Here is a 24,112-nt window from a genome sequence, read left to right on the forward strand (position 1 = left end):
GTGTGTGTGGTGAAGTGAGCGAGCAGCAGGGCTCAGGAGCAGGGCCGGCACCCGGGCACAAACTCCTACACGCCAGCATACACTTTTCACATCTGGATCTAAAGGATTGGACACACACACACACACACACACACACACACACACACACAGCCATGTTGCAGCAGATCCTAAAGGAAATGTATATTGACCCAGATGTCCTGGATGCTCTGAACGAGGAGCAGAAAAAGACATTGTTCTTGAAGATGCGACAGGAGCAGGTCCGGCGCTGGAAGGAGCGAGAGGAGAAGCTGGAGCGAGAGGAAGCACGCAAAGCACCCAAAGCCAGGCCAGGTACAGCTTCTTCACCTGTCACATTTTTCAGAGTTCGGTTTATTTGTCAAGTATCTCAAGTTCCACATACAGTACAAGCCATTGTGTTTTACATTTGTCTTGTGGAGCTTTAGACGTAACACGCATATACACACAGTTTATTATAGTGTATGAAACAGTAAGTGAACAATTGGACCCAAAAACATGACAGGGACACTATGGACCACTGATCATACACAGCTCAATTTAAACTTATGGTCTCATGTGTAGCTGTTTTTAAAGCTATACCATGGTGAGTCTATATAGATGTGGTCGGAAGTGAATGTGCATTTATTTTTGGTTGGGTATTTTAAATATACACAGCATTAAGGGCCTTTCCCAAGGGCCCAACATTCACAACATAATGAGGGCTCAAACATCAACCTTAAATGTTGATTATAATTACTGTATATGATATAGTGTAATACACAAAAGTCTTAGGCACATGCAAATAAATGCTGTAGAGCAAAGATATCCTCAAAAAACCCTATAAAACCTAGTAAAGAGTGGTTAATTAAACATTAAGGACTGAGACTTTTTGGGAAGTCTCACGTACAATTTGTGTCATTTTCTAAAGAAATTGCCACCAACATCCCGCACAACCATCCACAGTTCTTGTGAAGACTTTGACTGTTGCACCTGCTACTTTTTTTGCATGCAAACCCCAGCAGCTTCCTTTTCTGTCTGAAATGTGTCTGCTTATATAATGTGCTGGTTTCTTTTCTGGCATACAAATATTTTTCAGCATTAACTTCTAATTATGTGGTGGACTATTGAAAATGGAAAACGAAAATCCATGGGGAAGTTTATACTAAAAACAAAACTTTGGCAATATATCCCTAATATGTGACATCATCACTACTTGCAATACAGCATAAGTTAACTCGCTTGTTATTCAGAGTAACTAGTCGAAAACAACATTGAAAGTAGGTTTATTTATGTGTCATCAAGTTGGGTTTCTGTTTTTATTGTATTCTGATGATTCCAACTTGCGAAATCAAGGCTCATAATTACATATTGTTACATATTGCCAGCCAGTTTAGGCATAAGAGTTTGTTTTGAGCTATACTTTCACATTGCACTTGGCCTAGCTAGGCAGCACTTTGCAGCAGTTTGTACTTCTGTCTGTCAAGTCTGTCAGGTTTAGAAACCACTAAAAATAACTGCAACATTCTTCCATGAATCAACTGAGGACTTTCACTCGGTATTGTTCAGTGCTATAAAACCAGAAGAAGAAGTTAGACAGTGATCTTGACATGTTATAACATGTAGAGTAAAGTATAATGACAACTCATAGCTAGCAAAATGTTTGAATTCGAGTGGAAAACTTGTGTTAAGGTATTACGCACTCACAAGCTTTCTCATCAAACCACATCTCGCAAATGACAGTGTCGAAACGTTTGCGAGAGTCAACTGCAGTAATATTACCCTTTACCAGACTGGATTGCTTATGCCTCTTTTACAGGCTAAATATGGTATGATTGTAGAGAAAATGATTTTGAGGTGAAATGTAAGCTGATGGTGTGGTTTGAGTATGGTAGGCACTTCCTGTGTTATAAAGATGAGTGATGATGAATGCTCACAGGAACAGCTCAGCACATGAACCACAGAAAGGTGTGAAATGCTCTTTGAACGTACAGACAAATATACAGAAACTCAAAGCAAAAATAAATAAATAAATAAATACAAATTAAAGATTTAGGTTTATATCTTGAAGAAATGACGATACTGATTTCGACTGGAGGTAAAGGTATGATTTCGTATTGTTGTCTAAGAGTTTCGAAGCCAAAGTGAGCCAAATCAGTTTTAATCAGTTTATCAGCCAATCACATCGCAGCTAGTCCAATTTTAAGTGAGTCAGACCAATAACATTTTAAAAGTTCGAGCATAAACATGCTAATTCATCTGCATTTTTTTATGGGCTATATGGGATGAAACGTTTAAAAAAAGTAGATCAGATGAAGATTATGTTTTGCCTTAAAACCACTCCAATGCGTTAAAATTCACTTATAGGCTACCACTTGGGCGCTGTTATTTCATCTGTGAAAATATGAATTAATCCTGGTAAAAATATTCAGTTTAGCTTTTCTAATTAATATCTATTGGTGCAGGTGTTTGTTTACATTGAGCAAGTAGTTTATTAGTAGCTTATTTTAAGTTCAAGTTCAAGTAGTTCAAGTTCACTTTTACTGCTATTTTATCCATATACAGTTAAAAAAAAAACGAATCAATGTTCTTTCAGGACCAAGGTGCTACATACAACATAAATTACCAACATAATTTAACAAAAACGAACTAGCTAACTAAGAAACCTAATTAGCTGGCTAGCTAAGACAAGACAGATTGACATTTTAGGTTAACAGAAAAACTATCTAAGTTTTTCTAAATACAAAAGAGACAACATAAAGTGCACGTGCAAATGTGCAAACGAGCGACAAAGACATTAACAAAGACAGCAGAAACAACGCGACAACATGACATTTCAATACTGTCATATATACAGTCCATGTTAGAGTAGATTATTAAATCTGGCTTATACCTGTTCACAACATCGTTTTTTCTCAACACTTTGATTTCACTTATGGTGCAGGTTAAACCTCAGGCAGATATCTAGATACAGCAAAAGAAATCATTAAATTCTCTCCAGATGCTCCCACAGTTTATTACAGTCTACTTAACATTTTGACATTTTGATTTAATTTATGGCGGAAGGTTCAATTTTCATAGTGTACGTCCCATTTATTGGAGTAAGCCTTGATGACTCATGTGTATCTGTGTATTGAGGATTTTGGCAGGGTGTAGGTGCATCACAGTCGTTCCCGTGTCTTTCCGCATACTCTAAAACTGAACTATCGTGTTGATTGGCTCGCCCACCTCGAGGCAAAAAAGACTGGTTTCGGGTCCTCCAATGTAAAGATACCATTGAAAAAGCGAGTTCCGTCTAATGTACAGACAAAACCTTTCTTTTATTTATAAAGATATACCTAGGAGTTTGCCTGTGGCAAATTTATATAGATGGACCTAGGAGTAAGTTTATACTCAAAATTTTTATCTGGTTGTTTAGAAGTGCAACAGAAAAGCTGTCATCCTGTCATTAATAGGTCACCAGTTTGAATCCTGACAATTTCCTAGCCAGTCTGTGTCTGTGAGCCAAGGAAGCAAAATTGGCTAGGGATTAGCTGTGGGGATGTACACTATCTCTCCCTTGTCAATCAGCAACATTAGGTAATTATGACCTTTGAGATCATGTAGGATTAAAGGTTTAACTCTGAGCATGTGGTGCTTTTTTATACAGTAAAGTATATGGTTGTCCTTCATCTTTCCTAGATGGTAGTTCATAATGGAAACGTTGGCTGGGAATTGCAAACTGGCAGGTTACCAAATTGAGGAGAAAATGGCTGGCTAATGAAGATTAGCACATTTCTGATCAGTAGCAGAGTTTATGACCCTCAATTTCTTGCTATAATTTGTCACCTACAATAACCTCCCCTCACAGACTCGCTCTATTTTTTAATCTTTCAGTTCAATTTCAATCCAAAAGACAATTAACATTCAGAGCATGGACTCTAAATTCCTTTGTCAGCGAAATTAGAACCTTAATCGGCTGGTTGTATGATGGACACCCTAGGGACAGCTGTTCGAACCAGGGACCAAGCATGGTTTAAGGATACGAGTGTAACAAATCAGACTGATCACAGACTAACAAGCCTTAGGTTAGAATTCATTAGACGTTTTAAGCCGAAAGAAACGCGTTCACAAGACTTCGTTGACATTGGAAGAATCTTGCCAGTCAGCATTTGCATGAAGGAAGTCTTGGGCCTTGTGAGAAAACTTGCTATAAAAAGATGACTCAGCACACTGCAGGCTGTCTCAGCAGTTGAACTAGTCATGAGGAGAAATTCAAGCGGGAGTGTTCTGATAACTATAGGTCGCACGTAGGCTGGCAGTGTGTTAACTTAGCATAACATACGTCGGTCCAACCTTTTTTTTTGGCCACGCCAAAGACAAAGCTGTTATTATCAAGTGCATTTCAGGGCTTGGTGGTGAACAGAGAGGCCTCTTTCTCCTTGAGAGATACGCAGCTGTTTCTCAGCTGGTCAGTGGTTTCTCTAGACAACGCTGATACAATATCCACAAACCCAGGAGACAATTTCACAACAGACTGTCAGACTCTGTGTATTTAAAATCGCCATTTTGACTTGTACTGTTTTGCTGTACTGAGTGAGGATTTTAATTGTAAAAAAAAACTTTAATTTAGCTTTAAAAGCAAGACAGGAAATATCTGCCAGGCCATGTTCCATGGTCAGAAACAATTAACTGCCAGTTAAGCAGGAAGTCTACAGGAAGTGCTTGTGTTTAGAGAAAACAGAAGAAAGCGAGGGTTGAAAAGTGAAAGCAAGAGAGAGGGTGTGAATAAAGATTTGAACATCTCCAGCGAATTTATTAAAACTGCATATCACAAGATGTGTGTTTATTGCAGGAAATGTCTGGTTATTTAAAATCTGACTGGGAAAGTTCAAATATTTAGTTTTATTATGATGTCAAGATTGTTATGATTTCACATATTTGAGTTTCTGAGCGCCAAGAAATCTCTAAACAAAAGTGGATTAGAAACATTAAGGTGTTTATCACATGGCCTCCTCTGACACAATGCTATACAATGCTATGACACAATGCTTACAACTTGTCAATCAAGTACCGCCTTTTAATTTTCCTGCTATTTTACTAATTACGTATATAATTAAACACACACCATAAATATATTTTCTATAATTATTGTGTTTTATATTAAGAATAAAACCCAACAAGGGTTGCTGTTTTAGGAAAATAATCAACAACAGCATGGATTTTTTTAAGCAGCACATCAAGTGTTTTATTTCTTCATCTGTTTAACAAACACCACACCATATATTTCTATAATTTTCCAGTTATATCTAACGTTCTGAAACATTCCCAATACAAGGTAGCTTCTGTTATATCATTTGTAACACCTATTATTCTATGTTTTTCCTTTCTTGTTAGAGTAATCAACAAAACAACAGCCATAAAAATACAGCTTGTGGTGATCGCTTGTGTTTTGCACTTTTTTTTCAAACTGCCCATAGTGTGAGTGTGTGTGTGTGTGAGAGAGCTTGTGCCCATCAACAGACTGTCTCTCCATCCATGGTCATCCATATTTATTTAAATGTATGGACATTGGTTGCTCAGCTGTAGGCTTCTAGTCTGCCATGTGGAAGAACCGGATTTGCATCCCAGCTGATCCCACAAACTCAGCAACTGTGTTTGCAGACCACTCTTAGTGCCAGTCTCAAGTACAGAAACAATGGAAGGAAGGGTGTAATGAGGTGTAAAACCTATGCCAAACCAAATGTTAGGATCATAAAGCAGCTGAAAGAATACCAGTATTGGGCCATTAAAAAATAATGAAAAACAAATGGAAAAAATATATATTAACTTTTCTACTCAAAGCTATTTTTGTTCATGCACACCACTGAACAATATGCACCACGTTTAATACAAATATCAAGATTTCTTATGATTTTTATGCATTGTATGAATTCTGTCCAAGACAAACAACTAAACCTGCTTGTTAAATGTTAAACTGTCTAAATCTATCAAACTGTTCTCTGACCTAAAGTGCTCACTCTCAGACCAGACTCTCAAACCAATCATTATGACTTGTATCTAATTGTGAAAAAAAAAAAAAAGTTATAAAAAGCAGCCTCCAACACGTCCTAACCTAAAACTCAACGGACGAACAGTAGTAGCTGTTCATTATGCTGAATGTAAATTAAATCTATTTTTATGCCATGTGTTTTAAGAGGTACCTTTTCATATAACAGTTAAAACACAGGCAGCATCTCAACTACAGTATAAAAAGAAGACACACAGCACTAGTTCAGAAGAAAGTGAAAAACAGATCTGCTAGACAATACATGAAGCAAACTAACATTACCATGGCCATAGTGGAAATACATCAGCAGGCAGTCACTGCTAACAAATATTTAGCATCGCAGCTAAATATATGTAAGTTGTTGTTGACTGACAGTTATGACAGCTGCACAGGGGTAGGCTAATGCTAAACTATACCCAAAACAAATACTATATTAAAGAAACTTTTCTACAATTATTTTTTGACAAAAGCTTACTTTCTACTATTTGGGGTTTTGTAGCCATACATCTTTAGGAAGCAAACATATACTGAGGTAGAGTTACCCCTTGCTTATATATTATGCATTGCACACACCTTTGTTAGTTGATGATCGATAAATTCTTTGAATGATTATATGATTTCCAGGAAATCAAATGCATGCTATGTAAGCATTTCAAAGTGGCATACAACCATTCAAAAAACACTGCCTGGACAAATAAAAAAATGTTGCACTGTAAAATTAATAACCTTTATCTTTACAGCATGCAATTTGATAGTTAGTTCATGTGTGACAATGATTCCGCATTCTCCCAGAACCACTTTTTCATGATTTGGGTCTGTAACATGAACAAAACAACATATGCATGTAACATCAGCTCCATCAATGCACATCAACTCCACTGATGTGGTCCACTGAACCTGGTCATTCAGTACATTCAGGTCATCAGCTGACTTCATTTTATTGCTACATGATGTTGTGGAACCTAAATCATAATAATTCATAACACTGTCTCCACAGGCATGTACAGTGAGCACTATGCATAATGGGTCTACTTTATGCGCTTCTCATTTTACCCTGATGTGCCCATAGCTTTGGAATAAAGTCAATCTGACCACATTTCCATAGCTAGTACAGTCTTTATGCTTCCTGGCAAACTGATGCCTTTTTTCTGATTAGTCTCACTAATAAGGATTTAGTCCCAACTCTGTGAGTTCTCATCACATTGTGACTCTATGGAAACACTTCTTTCACTTTTAAACATAGCTATAGTATTTAGTGTTGATTTCTCTTAAAATTCAATTATTTGTCACATGTAACTTACAGAACAATAATACGATTTTTTACATATCCCAGTTAGAAAGCTGGGTCCTGGGGCAGACAGGGTTAAGATACTTGCTCAACAATGGAAACCTGGCAGTGCTGGGACATGAACCCCCAACAAACTGATCAGTAACCCACAGCCTTAACAGATTAAGCCACCATTTGCTAAATTAAACACCAGATCACAAGAATTGTAGTGATCTCCATTTATGTTTTTTTTTCATTTGTTTCACAAAGTTGACAGTACGGCACCATCCTTCCTGGGTTTGTGTGACTTAATGCTTTAGGTTCTAATCAAACTGCAATACAAAGCATTGTGCAAGCAAGAAATATAATCCACCTGAGGTATTCTTTTCAAGGGGAACTGTCTAGAATAACATGAATAGGTATCTTGAGCAGAATAATGTAAACTGTTGATTATTAGGGTATGCCCTACACCTACACCTAATTTAAAAGATGTAAAAGATGTGTGATGTTCTCTTACACATGCTGGAAACAATCCGCCATACATTGTATTAAACGTTATATTATTTACTCACTCATATGTTCTCTATACAGCTAATCCTGTACAGAGTCACAGAAGGCCTAGAACCTACCCAGAGGGGCACTATAGATGTGGTGCCAGTCCATCACAGGGCACATCATGCACACTCATTCACACAACACCACCAAGTTGAAAATACCAATTAGCCTAATCTGCATGTCCTTGGACTGTGGGAAGATACTGGAGCACCCAGACGTAACCCATGGGGAAAACATACACAATCCATGCACAGAGAATCAAAAAGGGACTCAAACCTTCCACCCTGGTGGTACAATGGCCAAACCATTAACCACAATGTCCATCAGTAGGCTAAATATTATTGATTCTTTTCTTCTGTTCTTTGGAGGAAATACTCTACATCATGTTATCATATCAAGGGCTTTTCAAAAAGCACATTCACAGTCCTTAGAACTACAAAGAAGTATAAAAGTATGAGTTAAATTCAATCATGTTATGTTTCCCCCAAAAAAATCTTTAAATCTTTTTCTGTAGTATTTTTAAAAATGAGGTGGGAGTCCTACATTAGGCTGCGTGGTGGCTTAGTGGTTAGCACAATCGCCATACACCTCCAGGGTTTGATTCCTGCCCATGTGTGCATGGAGTTTGCATGTTCTCCCCATGCTTGATAGGTTTCCTCTGATTACTCTGGTTTCCTCCCACAGTCCAAAGACATGCAGATTGAATGATCATGTGTGTGCTCTGGGATTTACTGGCACCCTGTCCACTGTTGTTTGCCTCAAGTGTCCTGGGATAGGCTCCAGGTACCCGACGACACTGTATACAGGATAAAACAGTATAGATGATGAGTGAGTAAGTGAGTGAGTTCTATATTAATTGGGTAATACAGAATAGGAGATGTACTCAGTGAATCTAAAACAAACTAAAGCTGGTAAACCATCACAATCATTGCCAGGAAACTGATTAAGGAAACATGACTGTGAGGAAGTTGGAAAACCGCAAACATTTATTAATTAAGTAATTAGAAAGCTGAGAAAATAACTAATCAGCTGGCAAACATGGTCTACCAGTTTGACCAGATTATTGTTTGTTTTTTTTCGCCGCAGGTACCTGGTAAGACAAATCAAATTTTTTCAGCACAATCAGTCAACAGACTGTACAGCCATTTATTTTAATGCTGGCTAAACCGTTAACAATATCACAGTGGTTTGTATGAGGGAATTCATAACAAAACTAGCTACTTTGTTGTTTGATAGCTAGATTATTTGTTATGACAACCTCATTAAGTCAAGGGCATGTCCGCCTGTCGAGTTGGAATGCAGTACCTTTGCAATGAGGTGTGCAAGAAGAACCAGTTCATTCTGATTGCCTTCCCTTGTTTGCTGCCAGTCCTCTTCTTTATGTTCGTTTCACATTTACTGAAATGAAACCAATAACAAGTGTACACCCATCGATGTGTGATAAATGCTCTTACACCCTTTAAAACTAGTATATTGTTATTCTCTCTCTCTCTTTTAATACCATTAGTGTATTAGTTTTATTTATATGTTATTTACTGTATATGTAATTAATGTGTCTTTCTGTGTCTTTCATTGTGTAGCTCACAGTAAGAGTGTGAGTTGGCTGTTGGGCTGCGATGGTGACGTGCAAGTCATCGTCATTGGAGAGATGGATGAATTCAAGTCCTCCAAGATTCTCCGAGCAGGGCTTGGCGAGAGAAAAGCTGCTAGTCTTCGAAACAATTCCCAGTATGGACACATTCCTTTTTGTTTAAGTGTGATACAGTCTGTACTCATGAATTGCTCTTCATAAAGTATAATCTAATAAAGAAAATAAGGAATATTGAATAGTCAGGATGAAACATTTTGGCAATCAAATTTGAACTTACTTAGTTCTGATGTGTATAAAGATCATTTGAAAGCATGGGTTAACATAATTATTGATTATTATATGTAAAACCTTGATTTGGTGCCTAAACCGACATTTACAGAAGACTTCAAGCCAAGTACAGTGATGAGACTGTTAGTCGCAGTAAAAATGTGAATGGTGCAAAGATTTTAAAGAAGACCAGATGTGTGAGATTGACGATTCCAGCTGAGGTGGCTCGGAGCCCACTGCAGTCTTTCCCATGAACATTCAGCTAGTGGAATGCCTGTTCTTTGAAAATCAAAGGATAATTTGTGAAAAGAAATGCATCTGCCTGTGGGAACTGTACACAATCATACACGAAAACACAAGGAACTCGACTGGGAGTTATTTCCTCCATCCTAACCTCGCTCTGAGCTGTTAAAGGAGTTCCTGGAAGGCCAGAGTTTTAGACCTGACGCAGGCAGTCTGATCATGGCTCCGGCTTACTGAGAAGACTTTCTACCTTGATGATGTCCAAGCACTAGTGGTACACTGGGATAAAAGCATTAGTGTAGCAGAGGATTATATAGAGAAACTTTACGTTTATAACTGTGTACTGTTATTATGCAGAATCAAAAGTTTGATTTGAACACCCCAAATATTCATTTTATGAAGCCTATCATAGGAACACTGAGGGTAATCTTGTGTGGGACACCGTTCATATCCTTTTACATACTCAAGGAATCATTGGAAGATCAAATCTCAATGATGCAAACCAGCAATCTGTGGGTGGAACTGCATACTTTCTATCCCCTGTCAATCACAGAGACAGTAGGCATGGGTCTTTTAATTATGTATTATGTATGCAGAAAGGTGAGAAAAGAAAGCTTTTTCTCCAAGGGTTTTTATACCTCAGCATGGGCAGCAGTTTAGAAGAGATTCTGTGTATATCCTAGAGGAAGCACATGTTTTCCTCGTGGTATCACTTCATCATGTGATAGGCAAGTATTAGCTAATGGGTGGGAACCAGTAAGACTGACTATCAGTGGAAAAAAAGGTGACGGAAATTTTTTTTGGCATGATAAATAAAAATAGCATTATAAATTGTCGGAGGATATGTTTTGTTTTGCCGGAAGACGTAATATACATGTCCTAACATACATTGTCTACATATACAAGCTGTATATTGTAAATTTGTCATTTTTCTGCTCCTATGTTCCATATGTTCTTTTTTTTTTGCAGCATCCAGGAAGCAAGTTTGAAGAGCAACCTAGTAAGCCGAACGTCCCAAGAACCGGTACGTTCAGGCAGGGAGAATCTCCCACCCCAAACAATGTCCGGAGTCCAGCTCAATTTAACGGTATGTGAAGGACAGATCTGTACCAGAATATTTATCAGCAATAAAAAACATGAAGGAAATCTCTCGAACATAGATAAACAAGTTGGCAAATAGTAGCTCATCTATCTCAACATCTGCTCAAATCATTCTTCAGTTATATGTGAATCCAATGATAATGTGGATGATGGAGAAAAGGCAAGTGCACATGGGTTTGGTGTTGCTGCATCATTTTTTTTTCTTTCTGTGGATTTGTTTGTGTCTGTCTTTGGGCCTGGTGTGAGTGTGTGCTTGCGTTTAGGTGCTCTGGATTACGTATTTGTGTGTGTGCGTGTGCGTGTGTGTGTGTGTGTGTAGGTGACCTTCCTGTTGCTGTCATTAATCTGGGACAGAGCCGTGGGGCAGTGAGACGGACTTTCTCCACGGGGAGAGCCATCACTGCTCAACGGCCAAATAAATCACAACCACTGTCTCTCCGTCTTTCCACTCTGTCCTCCTTCTTTTTCTTTCCTCCCTTTCTTTTCCACTATTTTTTTTTTTGCATTCAACAAAACCATCCACTCCTTGTCACCTGCAACCTTCTTTTCATCACAGCTCACCTCTTCCTTTCTTCGGACCTTGCTCTGTATTATTGCGACTCTTGTCATAGACACGTGTGTGTGTGTGTGTGTGTGTGTGCATGTAAGTGTTGTCTTGTTACATGTAGTCTGAGACAAATTCGGTTTTGTGCTGCCAGTTTCGGTTCCACCCCTAGAGAACGGCTGAGGGAGGTCAAAGCACTGCGACGCTATGATCTGTGCTTGAGGCTGGATGTGAGAGTGATGTGTGTGTTTGTGTGTGTCTGTGTGTGATGAGACATAGAAAAAGGAGAGTGCAAGAGAGTGTGGTGAAAAAGAAAAATCTGCAGTCCAGGAGGGCGAGGGCGAATTCTCATGCTCGTCCCCTTCTCTTTCACGCTATACTGATGCGAGGGGGAAGAAGAAGGCACATCGTCGTGGGGTTGCCATGGCAACGCTGTGTTCAGCCGGAGCTCAATAAGATGGACGTAGGCAGGTCGCTTTGGCCACTGCGTAATCCTTCAGACTGCTCGCATCTTCCAAATGCAAAAATAATCGGTCTAAACATGCTCTTCAGCCTTTTTTTTTTTTTTTTGCTAATTTATAAAACACGCACATTGATGTTCCCGTGCATTTCTTTTTTTTTTTTTATGTCTTTTTGATATGTGCAACAACAGGTCATCTAATTAAGCATACTCGAAGTGATACTCTATGTGATCTAAGGTCTTGTGTTTTGACAGGAGAACAGAGAAGAAGTGAGGACACTGCCCCCTCCACAGGTAAGCTTTAGTATTGCAGCTTGTATATTTTTTCTAGGGGTTCTCAACCTTTTTTTCCACCACTGACATCATTTTACAGGTCCCAAATTATTGTTATCCCCCTAATATTATTAATCTATAGTGACAATGATTCACGTTATATTTATACCATTTAAACTGTTCATAGTGCATTGCTGTAGTCAAGTACACAAACGACAGTATGACAGAAAAGCTTGTATTGCTTTAGTAAATTTCATGTGCAAAGATCTGTAAGCATGACCACTCTGCTCTCTGGCAGTTAAACTGAAACACACAAGCCCATATGCTGCTTGCCCATATGCTACTCTTATGTTCATAACAAGAAACCACAACCCGAAAACATGTTTATTTTTATTTTAAATAACTGGCATGATCACCGCCAGACCCCTGCACACCAGGCAGCAGAGACCCCTTGACCGGAGAACCCGAAAGAAAGTTTTGACATTTTTAATAATTATTATAATATTGCTTAATTACACCACCTACAGTACATGTACATCAAACTACTTTATAATGAGCAAATCTGCTGTGTCTCCAGACACATCTCATGGACATATCTCCAAGGTTAAAAACAGCTTAATTATTATTTTTTTAACCGAAATTTGGCTGCTCTCTGCTTTTCCTTTAGGTACCAGAATGTGACCCAAAGCCTGCATCTCCGGTTGAGAGTGTAAGTACAATGCCTTGTGTGTTATAATATGTAATTAATACACATCAGTTTGTGTTTTACATTTTCAAACTCTAAGGTGCTAATCCAATGAGTACATGGGAAAATTTAAAATTACTCAATTGTATGCATTACCCCTTTACCACTTATACCCTTTAATAACTAACAGTTAAATTAGTATTGGGCACTAAGGTTGAGGGTTTGAAATGTTGTTCATGTGTGTGTGTGGATTTTGCAGTGCTTGGGGGTTTCCTCTGGGTTTTCTAGGTAGATTTGCATTGTTCATAGTTTGTGATTGGGTATATGTGAGTGTGTGTGTGTTTGCTTGTGCTCTCTATTGGTTGGAACCATATCCAGAATATCCCCCATTTTGTGCAGCAAGTTCCTTGGGGTAGGTTCCAGTGACCCTACACAGGATAAGTATAGATACTGTAGATGGATGGATGGATGGATGGATGGATGGAGTAGCATTATACGGTCATGATTCTATGCATATTAATTATGTAAGGAATAATGTATGACAGAATGTGCAATTAAAAATTCTATTGGAAAATAGTTAGCTTTGTAACTCATGTTAGCTGTAAACAAAACAACATGAGATTCAGGGGCAATTTGAAACAAGCTTAGAAGCAATTACTAAAGAAACAAACTGTTGTTTAGGATGACATAACATTATGTTTTTTCTGGCTGAAAGGGGGTACATGGCTGGTTGTGAATGTGGGTTTTGGCAGACAGCTGCTCTCTCCTCATTACTGCGGACTGTACCGACCTATTTTAACCCATGCTGACGACTTAATGATTGTTAGAAAACCTGTGACATGAACTGATGCATATAGTTAAACAACCAGGTGACCTTTTGCTCTATTTTACAACTGGTGGAATGCCTCTCATCCAATCAGATTACTCGATTGGAATTAACTGTTGTATAAAGAACAAAAAAACCTCACCATGTTAACAATTACATGATTTTCCTGTTAAACTTGTTGTTTAAGTCTGTTTATTAAATTATGTGAAACACCCATCATACAAATCACTGTGTCCGAACTATTAATATAGAAACAATAATATGATAGAACTAGATTATTAATAGACATTTTTATTTATGCCACAGCTGGTGTGCTGTTATCCAACAAAAATGTACACCTTCCAGCCGAATCAGGTTGAAAATTGAAAAAATCTGTGGTACAAAGAGTCCTAAATACATTTTGGATTTTGTACTTGCTTATCAAGTACTAATCACTTTTGGATGTGCTCATGCACTGCTTTATTACAGTTGCAGTCAGAAGTTTATTTACGCTCATTATGAATATGAATGTTTTGGCAATATTGGACTTTTCAATATTTCTTTGAACTGGTCTTTTTTTGTGGATGAATGATTGCCCAGCATGCATCTTTGATAGAATAAATCTCCAAGAATTTGGTGCGTAAGTTTAAATTTATTTTGGGTTTTCTGATCAACACAGGGAAAATATTATACATACAGTACACCCATGTGGATTATTAATTAAATGGTGCTGAAAGTCCCGAAATGTCTTTTCATCTTCTCCTCCTGTTAGTGATAATGGCCATAATGTACAACATAAAGTACATTGGTAAAGTCCAAGGAACGCCGATTCCAGAACAAGTTATTGGTGGATGTAGTTCCTTTGTCAAGATATGGAAGTCCCAAACAGTGCTACCCTCAGCTAGTTGGAATGGTCAGGAACAAAGGAAATTAGTTGGAATGGTTGGAATGGTCAGGAACAACCCATGAACCACCAAAGCAAAGGCTGGACATGAACTGGAAGCTGGTGGAACACCAGTCTCACTGCCTGGAACACTGTACAGTATCAGCTGTTGAACATGGTGGTGGTAACATCATGCTTTGGGGCTGTTTTACTGCCAGTGGAGCTGGTACATTGTACACAAAGTGGATGGAAGAATAAAACAAAACGTTTTTTTCCATAATCTCAAAACAACAGTTAGATATATAAAACTTGTGTATAATTAAATCCTTCAACAGGACAATGACTCCAAAGACACATTAAAATGGTTTGTGGAATGCATAAGGCAGACTTTAGCAGATTTTTTAGACAGTGTCAGGAAACCAACCATTAATTGAACACCATCTACTACTAAGAAGAGTGGTCAACTATCCATATTAAAGATGTATTTTCATACATGTATAATCATTCTGCCCTCAATATTGCCATGACACTTATGTTTAAAAAGTAAATGTAAACTTATCGCAATGGTACTAATTAAAGAGCTAGCTGATGCAAAGTTAACTTCAGGAACTGCAATATGATGTAAATGCTTTTTATCCTGTATTACTAAAAACATGAAATAATTTACAGAGGAAGACGAGGTCAACACACCCCACATTTACTACTATTCCTTCTTAATTCTCTTTGAACATTTACATGTGGCAGTATGATCCAATGGGCTAATTGGCCTACAGTGACACTCTATTGTCTAGGTCACATTACATTCATGTCTGTGTTATGTTTATACTGTATTTGAATATTTACTGATCACAGTCAGAAATAGATAGCACAAATAAGTACATCATAATCTGTCAGATACATTTTCTAAATCTCACAAACTGATTATTTGTATAGATTAGATAAGGACTGAAGTGTTAATGTGACCCTCACTAGGATTTTATCTTAAACAAAATGATAAACTTAAGCAAAACTTATATCATCACTCATGGCTAGTTATCTAGTAGTTTTCTGTGATATACTGTATTTACAGTACACACACACACACACACACACACACACACACACACACACACACACATTGATCGCCTTGTGCATTTATTGCTCCTATTTATGTGGTTCTTGGATCTTGAGTAAAGTAGCTGAACTTAAGGTAATATAGATGTTTAAAAGTTGACTAAGAGTTTGATTATTTTTTATTTGTTCTAATTTCTGAATGGCTTGTTTTTTTATGCAGTGCTTCCAAAAAGATAGCTTTAGGATTCATATTTGACTTTAGGTCACACCCACTTCTGGTTCAAATCTAAATAAGATACAGATACTTAGAGCACTAAACAGGTACTGATTCAGATGTCTAGGGTGGCGTTGGCTTACAATCCAAATTAGTAATTTATAGTTTTGGTTCCATTAGAAATATGATATGACTCTGAGAGTACTGAATTTGCCACATATAGCAATGAGAAAATTCGTAAAATGTTATAGTAGTTCAATAAAATTTTATTTTATTTATATAGCACCCAAAGCAGCCTTAAAGAATCAAATCAGGGAAATAAATATAAAATGTGTGAGAAAACATGTTGTTTAAATCAGAATTGTCAAATTGTCGCTATACTGGTTAGATGGTTTTTATATCCAACCAAGCATCAGAATGGGGAGGAAAGGAGATTTAAGTGCTAACTTTGAACGTGGCATGATTGTTGGTGCCAGACAAACTTGTCTGAGTATTTCGAAACTGCTGATCTACTGGGATTTTCACACACAACCATCCCTAGGGTTTACAGAGAATGGCTTGAAAAGAGATAATATCCAGTGAGTGCAGTTCTCTGGGTGAAAATGCTTTGTTGATGCTAGAGGTCAGAGGAGATTTGCCAGACTGGTGTGAGCTAATAAAAAGTAACTTAAATAACATCATGTTACAACCGAGGTATGCCGAAGAGCATTTTTGATCATACAACATGTTGAACCTTGAACCAGATGGGCTTCAGCATCAGAAGACCTCACTGGGTGCCACTGCCTTCAGCTAAAAACAGGAAACTGTGGCAATAATTTACATTACATGTCAGGAACATTGGACAATCATAGATTGGGAAAAAAAACATTGGACTGGACTGATGAGTCTCAGTTTCATGTCGATATGGATCAAAACCTCAAAGAAATGTTTCCAGCAACTTGTCGGATCAAAGCCACAAAGACAGTTCTGAACACAAAAAGGGGTCTAACCAAGCACTAGCAAGGTATACCTAATGAAGTGGCCTGTGAGTGTATATATAAGCCTGGGTCTGTAAATAAAAAGATAAATACACTGGCTGATTAATTACAGACCATCTGCTCCAGACTGCTGGCCTTACATCAACTCTCTTAGTGTTTCCTGTGTGGAAAGTCCCTGAGCGTCATAGCAAACACTGCTTTTGGCCATGGTTTCTGTCTCTGTCTCTCCATCTCTGTCTGTCTCAAAAACGGTTCTGTTGGTAATTCTGTCTCTGTCTGTCTTTCTCAGGTGCTGTAGGTCTGTCTTTGGCTCAATCTGTTTTCTTCATTTCGTTGTCCGTCTCTTTTTCTCATGCTTTGTAGATATAATCTGTTCTGACTCTTTAGGTAAGTTTTTGTACCTGTCTTACTCTCAGGCTTTTTGGTTCTCTCTCTCTCTCTCTCTCTCTCTCTCGCTCTCTCTCTCTTTCTCTTTTCTCTGTCTCTCTCTCAGTATCTATAGGCATGTCTCTGTGGCCAGCTCTGTTCCAGGCTCTGTAGAGCAGGCTGCATTGCTGCATGTCTGTGGTCTTTCCTGGCTCTTCTCTCTGATGCCTGCGAGGGCTGAGGAGGTCACAACACCAGCTGTCCTCTGGCACTTCTCTTCAGATCTGTCCTCTCACACCTGTCTCTGTCCTTACTCCAGCACTGCACCCTAAATCTCCCTTAGACTTTTGCATTTGTGCAAAACATCAAGACGGTACACTTCTGTTTTAAAAAAAAGCATCTTTGTGCAGGCATCTGTTATATTCGGGAGGTTATGTGTAGAATATAAGTTGAAGCGTGTTGTGGGAACAGGACAATAACACTCGCAGAGTGAGGAAAGGAAAGGGAAAGGGAAAGAGCTGGGCCCTCGGGTTTCCCCGGAGCAGATGGTTGATAAAGTTGATGCGGGAATTAAAGTGTCAGAGACGGAGGACGTGTCAGTCGCAGATGGATGGAATCGTGCAATCGTCTCCGGAGGCGAGGGCAGGGGCAGCGGCCTTTTTTCTCAGTGCCATGCATGCGCACACACACATACACACGCACATGCGCACACATACACACAAACACACTCTTGCACACCCACACAGCTCTATCTTCATGGGGCTCTAAGCAGAGCTATTTCTTGTCCCCCATGGTGTCATTGAATATGTTTACGCCTCAGACCCAATGAGGACCCACATGTTTCATGATTGTTTTTGTATTCCTTGTGACTGATTTAACACTGCATGTAAAACTCTAAATGTTAATAAGCAGCAAAAACCAAAAGGGAGAGTAGGAGTAATAGAGGAGTATGTAATAAAAAATATCTTAAGTTACACACGTATACTTTAAAATATTCCCCTAAGCGTCCTTTGCTTCCTAAAGTGGTTTTACTTGGAAACCCTCAACAAACTAAATTAAAACTAAAATCCCAACATCTTGTAGCACACACCAGTAATCTTTAACATTACAAAAACATTGTGTACGTTCTCTTCTTCTGGGCAGCTTTGGCTCCCCGAGGGCATGACTCCACAAGACCATTAGGGATGTGTTGTGGTATCTTGCACCATGACGTTAGCAGTGGATCCATTGGGTGCTGGGAGATGAGATTTGGGAGATCTCTGTGGATCAGACTTGTTTGAGATCTTGGGATTTTGAAAGGCTTGGTCAGGGGCCTTGGGTTGTTTGCCTGATTAACCTTGTGCGGCAGACTGTGGAGCAGTTGGTGTTGGTGTTCTGGTGCCTTTCTATCATGACCAGGATTAACTTTTTTTCAGTGAGTTGTGCTGCATTGGCATTTCAGTAAAAATAGACCAAAACGTCTGATCTTTGATCCCAACAGCAATAAATGAGCCAGTTTACTAGTATGTGATTGATAATCAATGACAAGGTGTAAATGTTATGGCTGATCTGCTTATGTGCAAAACCAATAGCTTCGGTGTCACTATAATGAAAAAAAACAACAAGACTTTATTCAATTCACTTTCAAAGGAAGTCTACGATCAGGAGTTTACTTAGCAATAAAAGACTTACATATAAAATATATTTTTGTAGAAACCTTTCCAGATTGCAGTAAACAGCATTGTAAGCTTAAAATCTCCATAATTTTGTTTTTTCTATAAGATAAGGCTGCTTTGTTAGAGAAAGAACTTGTCATTCTTACAAGTTAAGACTCATAAGACTGAAAGTAGTTGAGTTCTTGTCTGATTGCACAAGGATATGATAAAATCTTCAGGCTGAAATAAGTGCTTGGTGTACTGCAGTGTAAGATCAAGTGTAAAGTTAGATATATCTAAAGTAAACAGCTTTAGTAAGACTTTACTCTTTTTTTATATCATTTTAAATTTACTTTTAGTAAAGTACAGTGGAGGTAGGTTTGAATGCACTTACAACAATTAAACACTTGTTCAGTCTGACTTTAATATATATATTTTTTATACGTCAGGTTCATGGAAACATGTCCATGATAATTACAGAGAGATTACAGATACAGGGAAGATAGTAAGGTTAATAGAAAGTAGGTTAATAAAACACTATTGTTACCATGTGACACAACTCTGTTTTTTCTTCTCCATATGTCCATTGGTGGTGCTGTTGCGCTTAATTCCACAAAAATCCCAAATAATCTGCCCTAAGACATCCAATAGAAAATCATTCGACATGGATGCTAAAAGCAAAACCTTCAATAAAACGTTAACCCCTTCAATTCAACCATTAATATAGTGCGGATGCAGTAATTCAGTTTCTTTCACCTGTAGTCCAGTCCCTACTATAACAGGGTTTATTTACTTACTTCATGCAAAGAGATATGTATATGAAGAGGTTTGCTTTGGCCTACGTGGTGACATCATAGGCTATAAATATATAACAGGAAAAGAGCAACGTGGGGATGAGATGACATGTTAGTGTGAAAATGACAGCAAGAAATAGAAAAAAATATAATACTGCGCTGATGTAAAAGTGACATTGTTTTTTTGTTTTATACATAATTGGTTGTTTGTGAGGCTAGTAACCAAAAAAAAAAAAAAAAATTATATGCCAGAAATGTATTAGTTACCAACATTTTTTGGTCTGGTACAAAGTATCTGTCTTGACCAGTGTGGTAACTCAGTACATTTATTTTATTACTGTATTTGAGTACATATTTCATGTGTCTATACTTTATGTGAATAGTTTTATTAGAGGATTCTTTTTACATTTACTCAATTAAAATGTACAGCAAATATCTGTACTTTCACTTATTTACATTTCCGCACGATAGAGTGAGTGAGGAAGAGAGAGAGAAAGAGAGATTTTTACTATAAAAAGGATCCTGTGAGCTAATACAAGCCTTGAACTTTTAATACCTAATTAAATTTGAAGGTGAGTATATCTGTGCTTTAACTCAGGTGACATACAAAAGTGCAAACATAATGTAGGCCAGGGCATCTACCATACAGAAAAAAAAAAAAACATAGGACTGACGGGGTTAACCTTCATTTATTGTTTATCCTTAAAAGACATTAGGGGATTCTAAATGCTATAGGACATTTACAACACCCATCCTACATGTTTTTTTTTTTTCCTTCTTTCCTTTGGGTCTTTATTTTTGTACTGTATCTGAGCAGCTAAACTTACTGTATGATCTTCACTGTCTCCTCAGGTTGAAGAGATAGAAGAGGAAGATGATACAGACAGCCCTGTGGATGACACACTTTCCCTATCCTCCATTTCCTATCGACCCCACCTGACGTCAACCAGCGTCCTGCACAGCCTCACGCCCCAGGAAACGCCGCAGAAGACCGCGCCGCTGTCAATCACAAGCACGCTACGCTCAGTCGAAGCGAGCGAGCCTCGTATTAGCAGAGGTGAGGACGATTCTGTATTCTGCAAACGATTCAAACTTTCAATGTTTGAAAATAGGTGCTAGTTTCAAACGCAGCAGGCTATGTCTCCTTTACCGTGGCTGATATGAAAGGGATGAAAGAAAGAGTGAGAAAGAAAGACACAGTGTGATAGATAATTTAAATGATTCTAGCTAGCTTAGCACAATGGGTGGTGGTAGCAGACATTTGTATCAGTTTAATAAATCAAGTCCTCAGTTTTAGAATTAATGCCAGCCAGTCGCCTAAATGAAGTACTGCAGTAATATTATCCAGTTAGATCAGTTAGCTAACATGAACAGTAAGCATTTAAGAACTTCAAGCTAGCTAACTTGAGGTAAATTGTTGTAACAACTGCTAAGAAATGGCAGCCATTACAGTTCTCTATTTGCTTTCTGTGCTTTTGTAATGAATAAAATATTATTTGGGTTTAAAATGATTAGTAATAATTATGAAATGTTATATTTGACTTTGTAAATGCAAGCCACTAGCAAAATAGCTAACAACCCAATCCACAGCGGTGACTCCAAAGTGGCTAACTTTAAAAGCTGCATTTTATTGAAGTATGTTTGTTTTGTACATTTTTACACTGATGGATCACACCCTTGAAACATATGTCATTTTTGCTAGCACACAATTCTAGCATACAGTATTCACTCACTCATTGTCTATACAGCTTTACTGTATACAGTGTCGCAGGGGGGCTGGAGACTATCCCAGGCACTTAGGGTACACACTGGCAGGGGTTCTTATTTACACACTACGGGCAATTTAGGAACACCAATTAGCCTAATCTGTATGTCTTTGGACTGTAAGAGAAAACCCTCTAAGCATGGGGATAACACGCAAACTCCACGCACACAAACCTGGAGGTGGGAATCGAACCCAGACCCTGGAGGTGCAAAGCAACAGTGCTATCCACTATGCCACTGTGCTGCCAGCAAACAGCATTCTCCTGTTTCATTTAAGCAGCTTGTTTATTCCTCTTCACCTTATTTGACATTACCTTCCTAGTGCAGGCTTGCTGTTTGGTTAACCTCGTCTCACTTTACACAGACCGTTTCAGACTGGTGGAATCTTTATGACCTTGCCCAGACCACGGTTGTAAAAGCAAGACTGTACTTTTTTTTTTCTTCTCTTTTTCTTCTTCTTCTTCCCCTGAAAGCCTAGTCTCTTTTACAGGTCATAGGCTAACAATATTGAGTACAGCCTGTCTGTATTTTCTCTGGTGTAGTTGCTTGGTATTTTTGTACAATTTCTTTTTGTGTTATATATTTGTATTTAAGCTTCCTGCATTCCCATGCTACACCATGTTTTAGGAAAAGCCTTAAGGTTTACTTCTATTTCTGTGCTTCAATACATAATGAAAGAAAAAAAGATGACAGCCAGGTTAGACCACTCAGAAAGCTGAACCAGCACCATCCAGTGTGTGTTATTATACATTACAATTCATTATTAGTATTTCTTTAAACTCCCCCTCCTGGACATATCGATACACTGCATCTACAATGTATTCACACACACCTGGCCCATGTAGAGCAAACAAACACTTTATCCTTTGACTTTTTTGAGTTACAGCTTTATTGTGTGGGATTGTGCATTATAAGATGTATAGAAGCAAAACAGCTGTTTCGTAGCTTAAAGGTCATCAAAAACAGAATATTATTCCTGTTAGATAGATAGATAGATAGATAGATAGATAGATAGATATTTTATTGATCCTAAAGGAAATTCCAGAAGTGATACGTACTGTATAGGTGAGTGTAAGTGTCTGTATATGGGTATTTTCAGTATGTGAGATCTATGAAGCCGACTAGCTAAGAGTTTGGCTGAGAGTGAGTGAATGTGTATGTGTTTCCTCGCGTCTGTTCCTGTGGGTGCACGTGTGCGTGCGAGCGTAACAGCCTCCCGCAGCTGCTGCCTCAATCTCCATGAGCGCATGCATGCGTATGTGGAAGCGCATGTGTGTGTGTGTGTAAGAGAGAGTGAATGCGTGCGAGTTACGTCTCCTCTCTTCACCTTCAGAGGGAAGGACACACATTCCTGTACTGCTTCCCGACTCTGGCCCTGGGCGACGCTCGGCCGTAGCTGATAAGTGACAGGGCCCCCAGCCTCGGCTCTGTTCAAAGCTCCTCACTCTCACATATACACACACACACTCACACACAGTCCTCCTGGCAGCCGTGACCCCCCCGCGGCCTGGCTCAGCGCATAGACGTGCCGCTCCGGAATTCTGCCCTCTGCCCCATTTCTAGCCCGCCCCCTCCCTCTGGGGCGGGGGTATTTAAAGAGATAGCTGTTTTTTGTCTTTTTACACAGACTTTATAAAAAAAGGAGGTCGATACTGTACATTCAGGATTGTATGTTATGTTTCAAATTTGAGGTGAGAAGACACATGCCAAAATTACTCGACATCTGGATTTCATTGTAAGATTTTCAATAATTTATTTATTCTAATATCTATGCCCACCAACTTGTCCTGGTAAGGCTTGTGTTGTACCTAAAACCCATCCCCGAAACACTGGTTGTGAGGTGGGAATACACCCTAATACATTCATTGCATGGCACCAAGGACACACTTTTACACACTTCTTCACACAGTTGACCCACTGAGAGGTTTGAGGAAACTGGAGAACACAAAGGAAACTTACACAGACACAACGACAGCATGAGAACTCAAACTGTTCCTCCATTGTGTCATCCCGGATGATTATAATGTGTGATCTAGATGTGTCCAATTGAGCAACAGCTTCACCTTCTGTTTATAAGTTATTTAAAATGAAAAAAATGAAATGATCATTTACATGAGGTGTCAAAGTCAAATCAGGACTTAATGAAATTTCTTCATGAAGCTGAAAAAACTGATTGACATTGACTTCAAGCACAGTATGGTGATGAGACCTTTAGCCATTGGGAAACATTTGAATGGTTCAAATGTTTTAAAGAAGACTGTACGTCCATGAATGACGATTGTGGACAATGTAGCTCGGAGCCCTCTGGAGTCGTTCCCCACTCCATTATACCATCAATATATGTGAATATAATATAATGAAATGCTGGGATATAAAGTGAGTTTTTACACTCATAACACTCAAATTCTCACGATTGAAGGTCCTGGTTTGACTTCGTAGCTTAAAAGGAAAATTTATTTGAATTCCCTTCAAATATATTTGCGTATTTTTGGACACATTGTGGATGTTCAATGAACCTTACTTGCATTTTTAATTCAAGCTGTTTAAACGTATAAAAACATTTCATCATTGTCATCCCAATGTGTTTTAAGAAATCCACAATAGCAAAAATGCC

The 24,112-nt window shown here is 38.4% G+C and overlaps 1 protein-coding gene across 2 annotated transcripts in view; it reads left to right on the forward strand.

Annotated features, from left to right (window-relative positions):
• zgc:100829 (uncharacterized protein LOC445149 homolog) overlaps nucleotides 1–24,112 on the forward strand; it is a 34,321-nt gene continuing 10,209 nt past the window's right edge. The window contains exons 1-6 of one of the 2 annotated variants that reach the window (XM_053478478.1): nucleotides 1–330; nucleotides 9,425–9,572; nucleotides 10,915–11,032; nucleotides 12,306–12,344; nucleotides 12,991–13,032; nucleotides 20,587–20,791. In XM_053478478.1, the coding sequence (XP_053334453.1) occupies nucleotides 153–330; nucleotides 9,425–9,572; nucleotides 10,915–11,032; nucleotides 12,306–12,344; nucleotides 12,991–13,032; nucleotides 20,587–20,791 (730 nt within the window). In that variant the 5' untranslated portion in view covers nucleotides 1–152. The remainder of the gene's footprint in view (nucleotides 331–9,424; nucleotides 9,573–10,914; nucleotides 11,033–12,305; nucleotides 12,345–12,990; nucleotides 13,033–20,586; nucleotides 20,792–24,112) is intronic. The other variant, XM_053478477.1, reaches the window with a different exon arrangement.

The sequence above is a fragment of the Clarias gariepinus genome, chromosome 19 (genome assembly GCF_024256425.1).
Source record: "Clarias gariepinus isolate MV-2021 ecotype Netherlands chromosome 19, CGAR_prim_01v2, whole genome shotgun sequence".
In the NCBI taxonomy this organism is placed as follows: Eukaryota; Metazoa; Chordata; class Actinopteri; order Siluriformes; family Clariidae; genus Clarias; species Clarias gariepinus.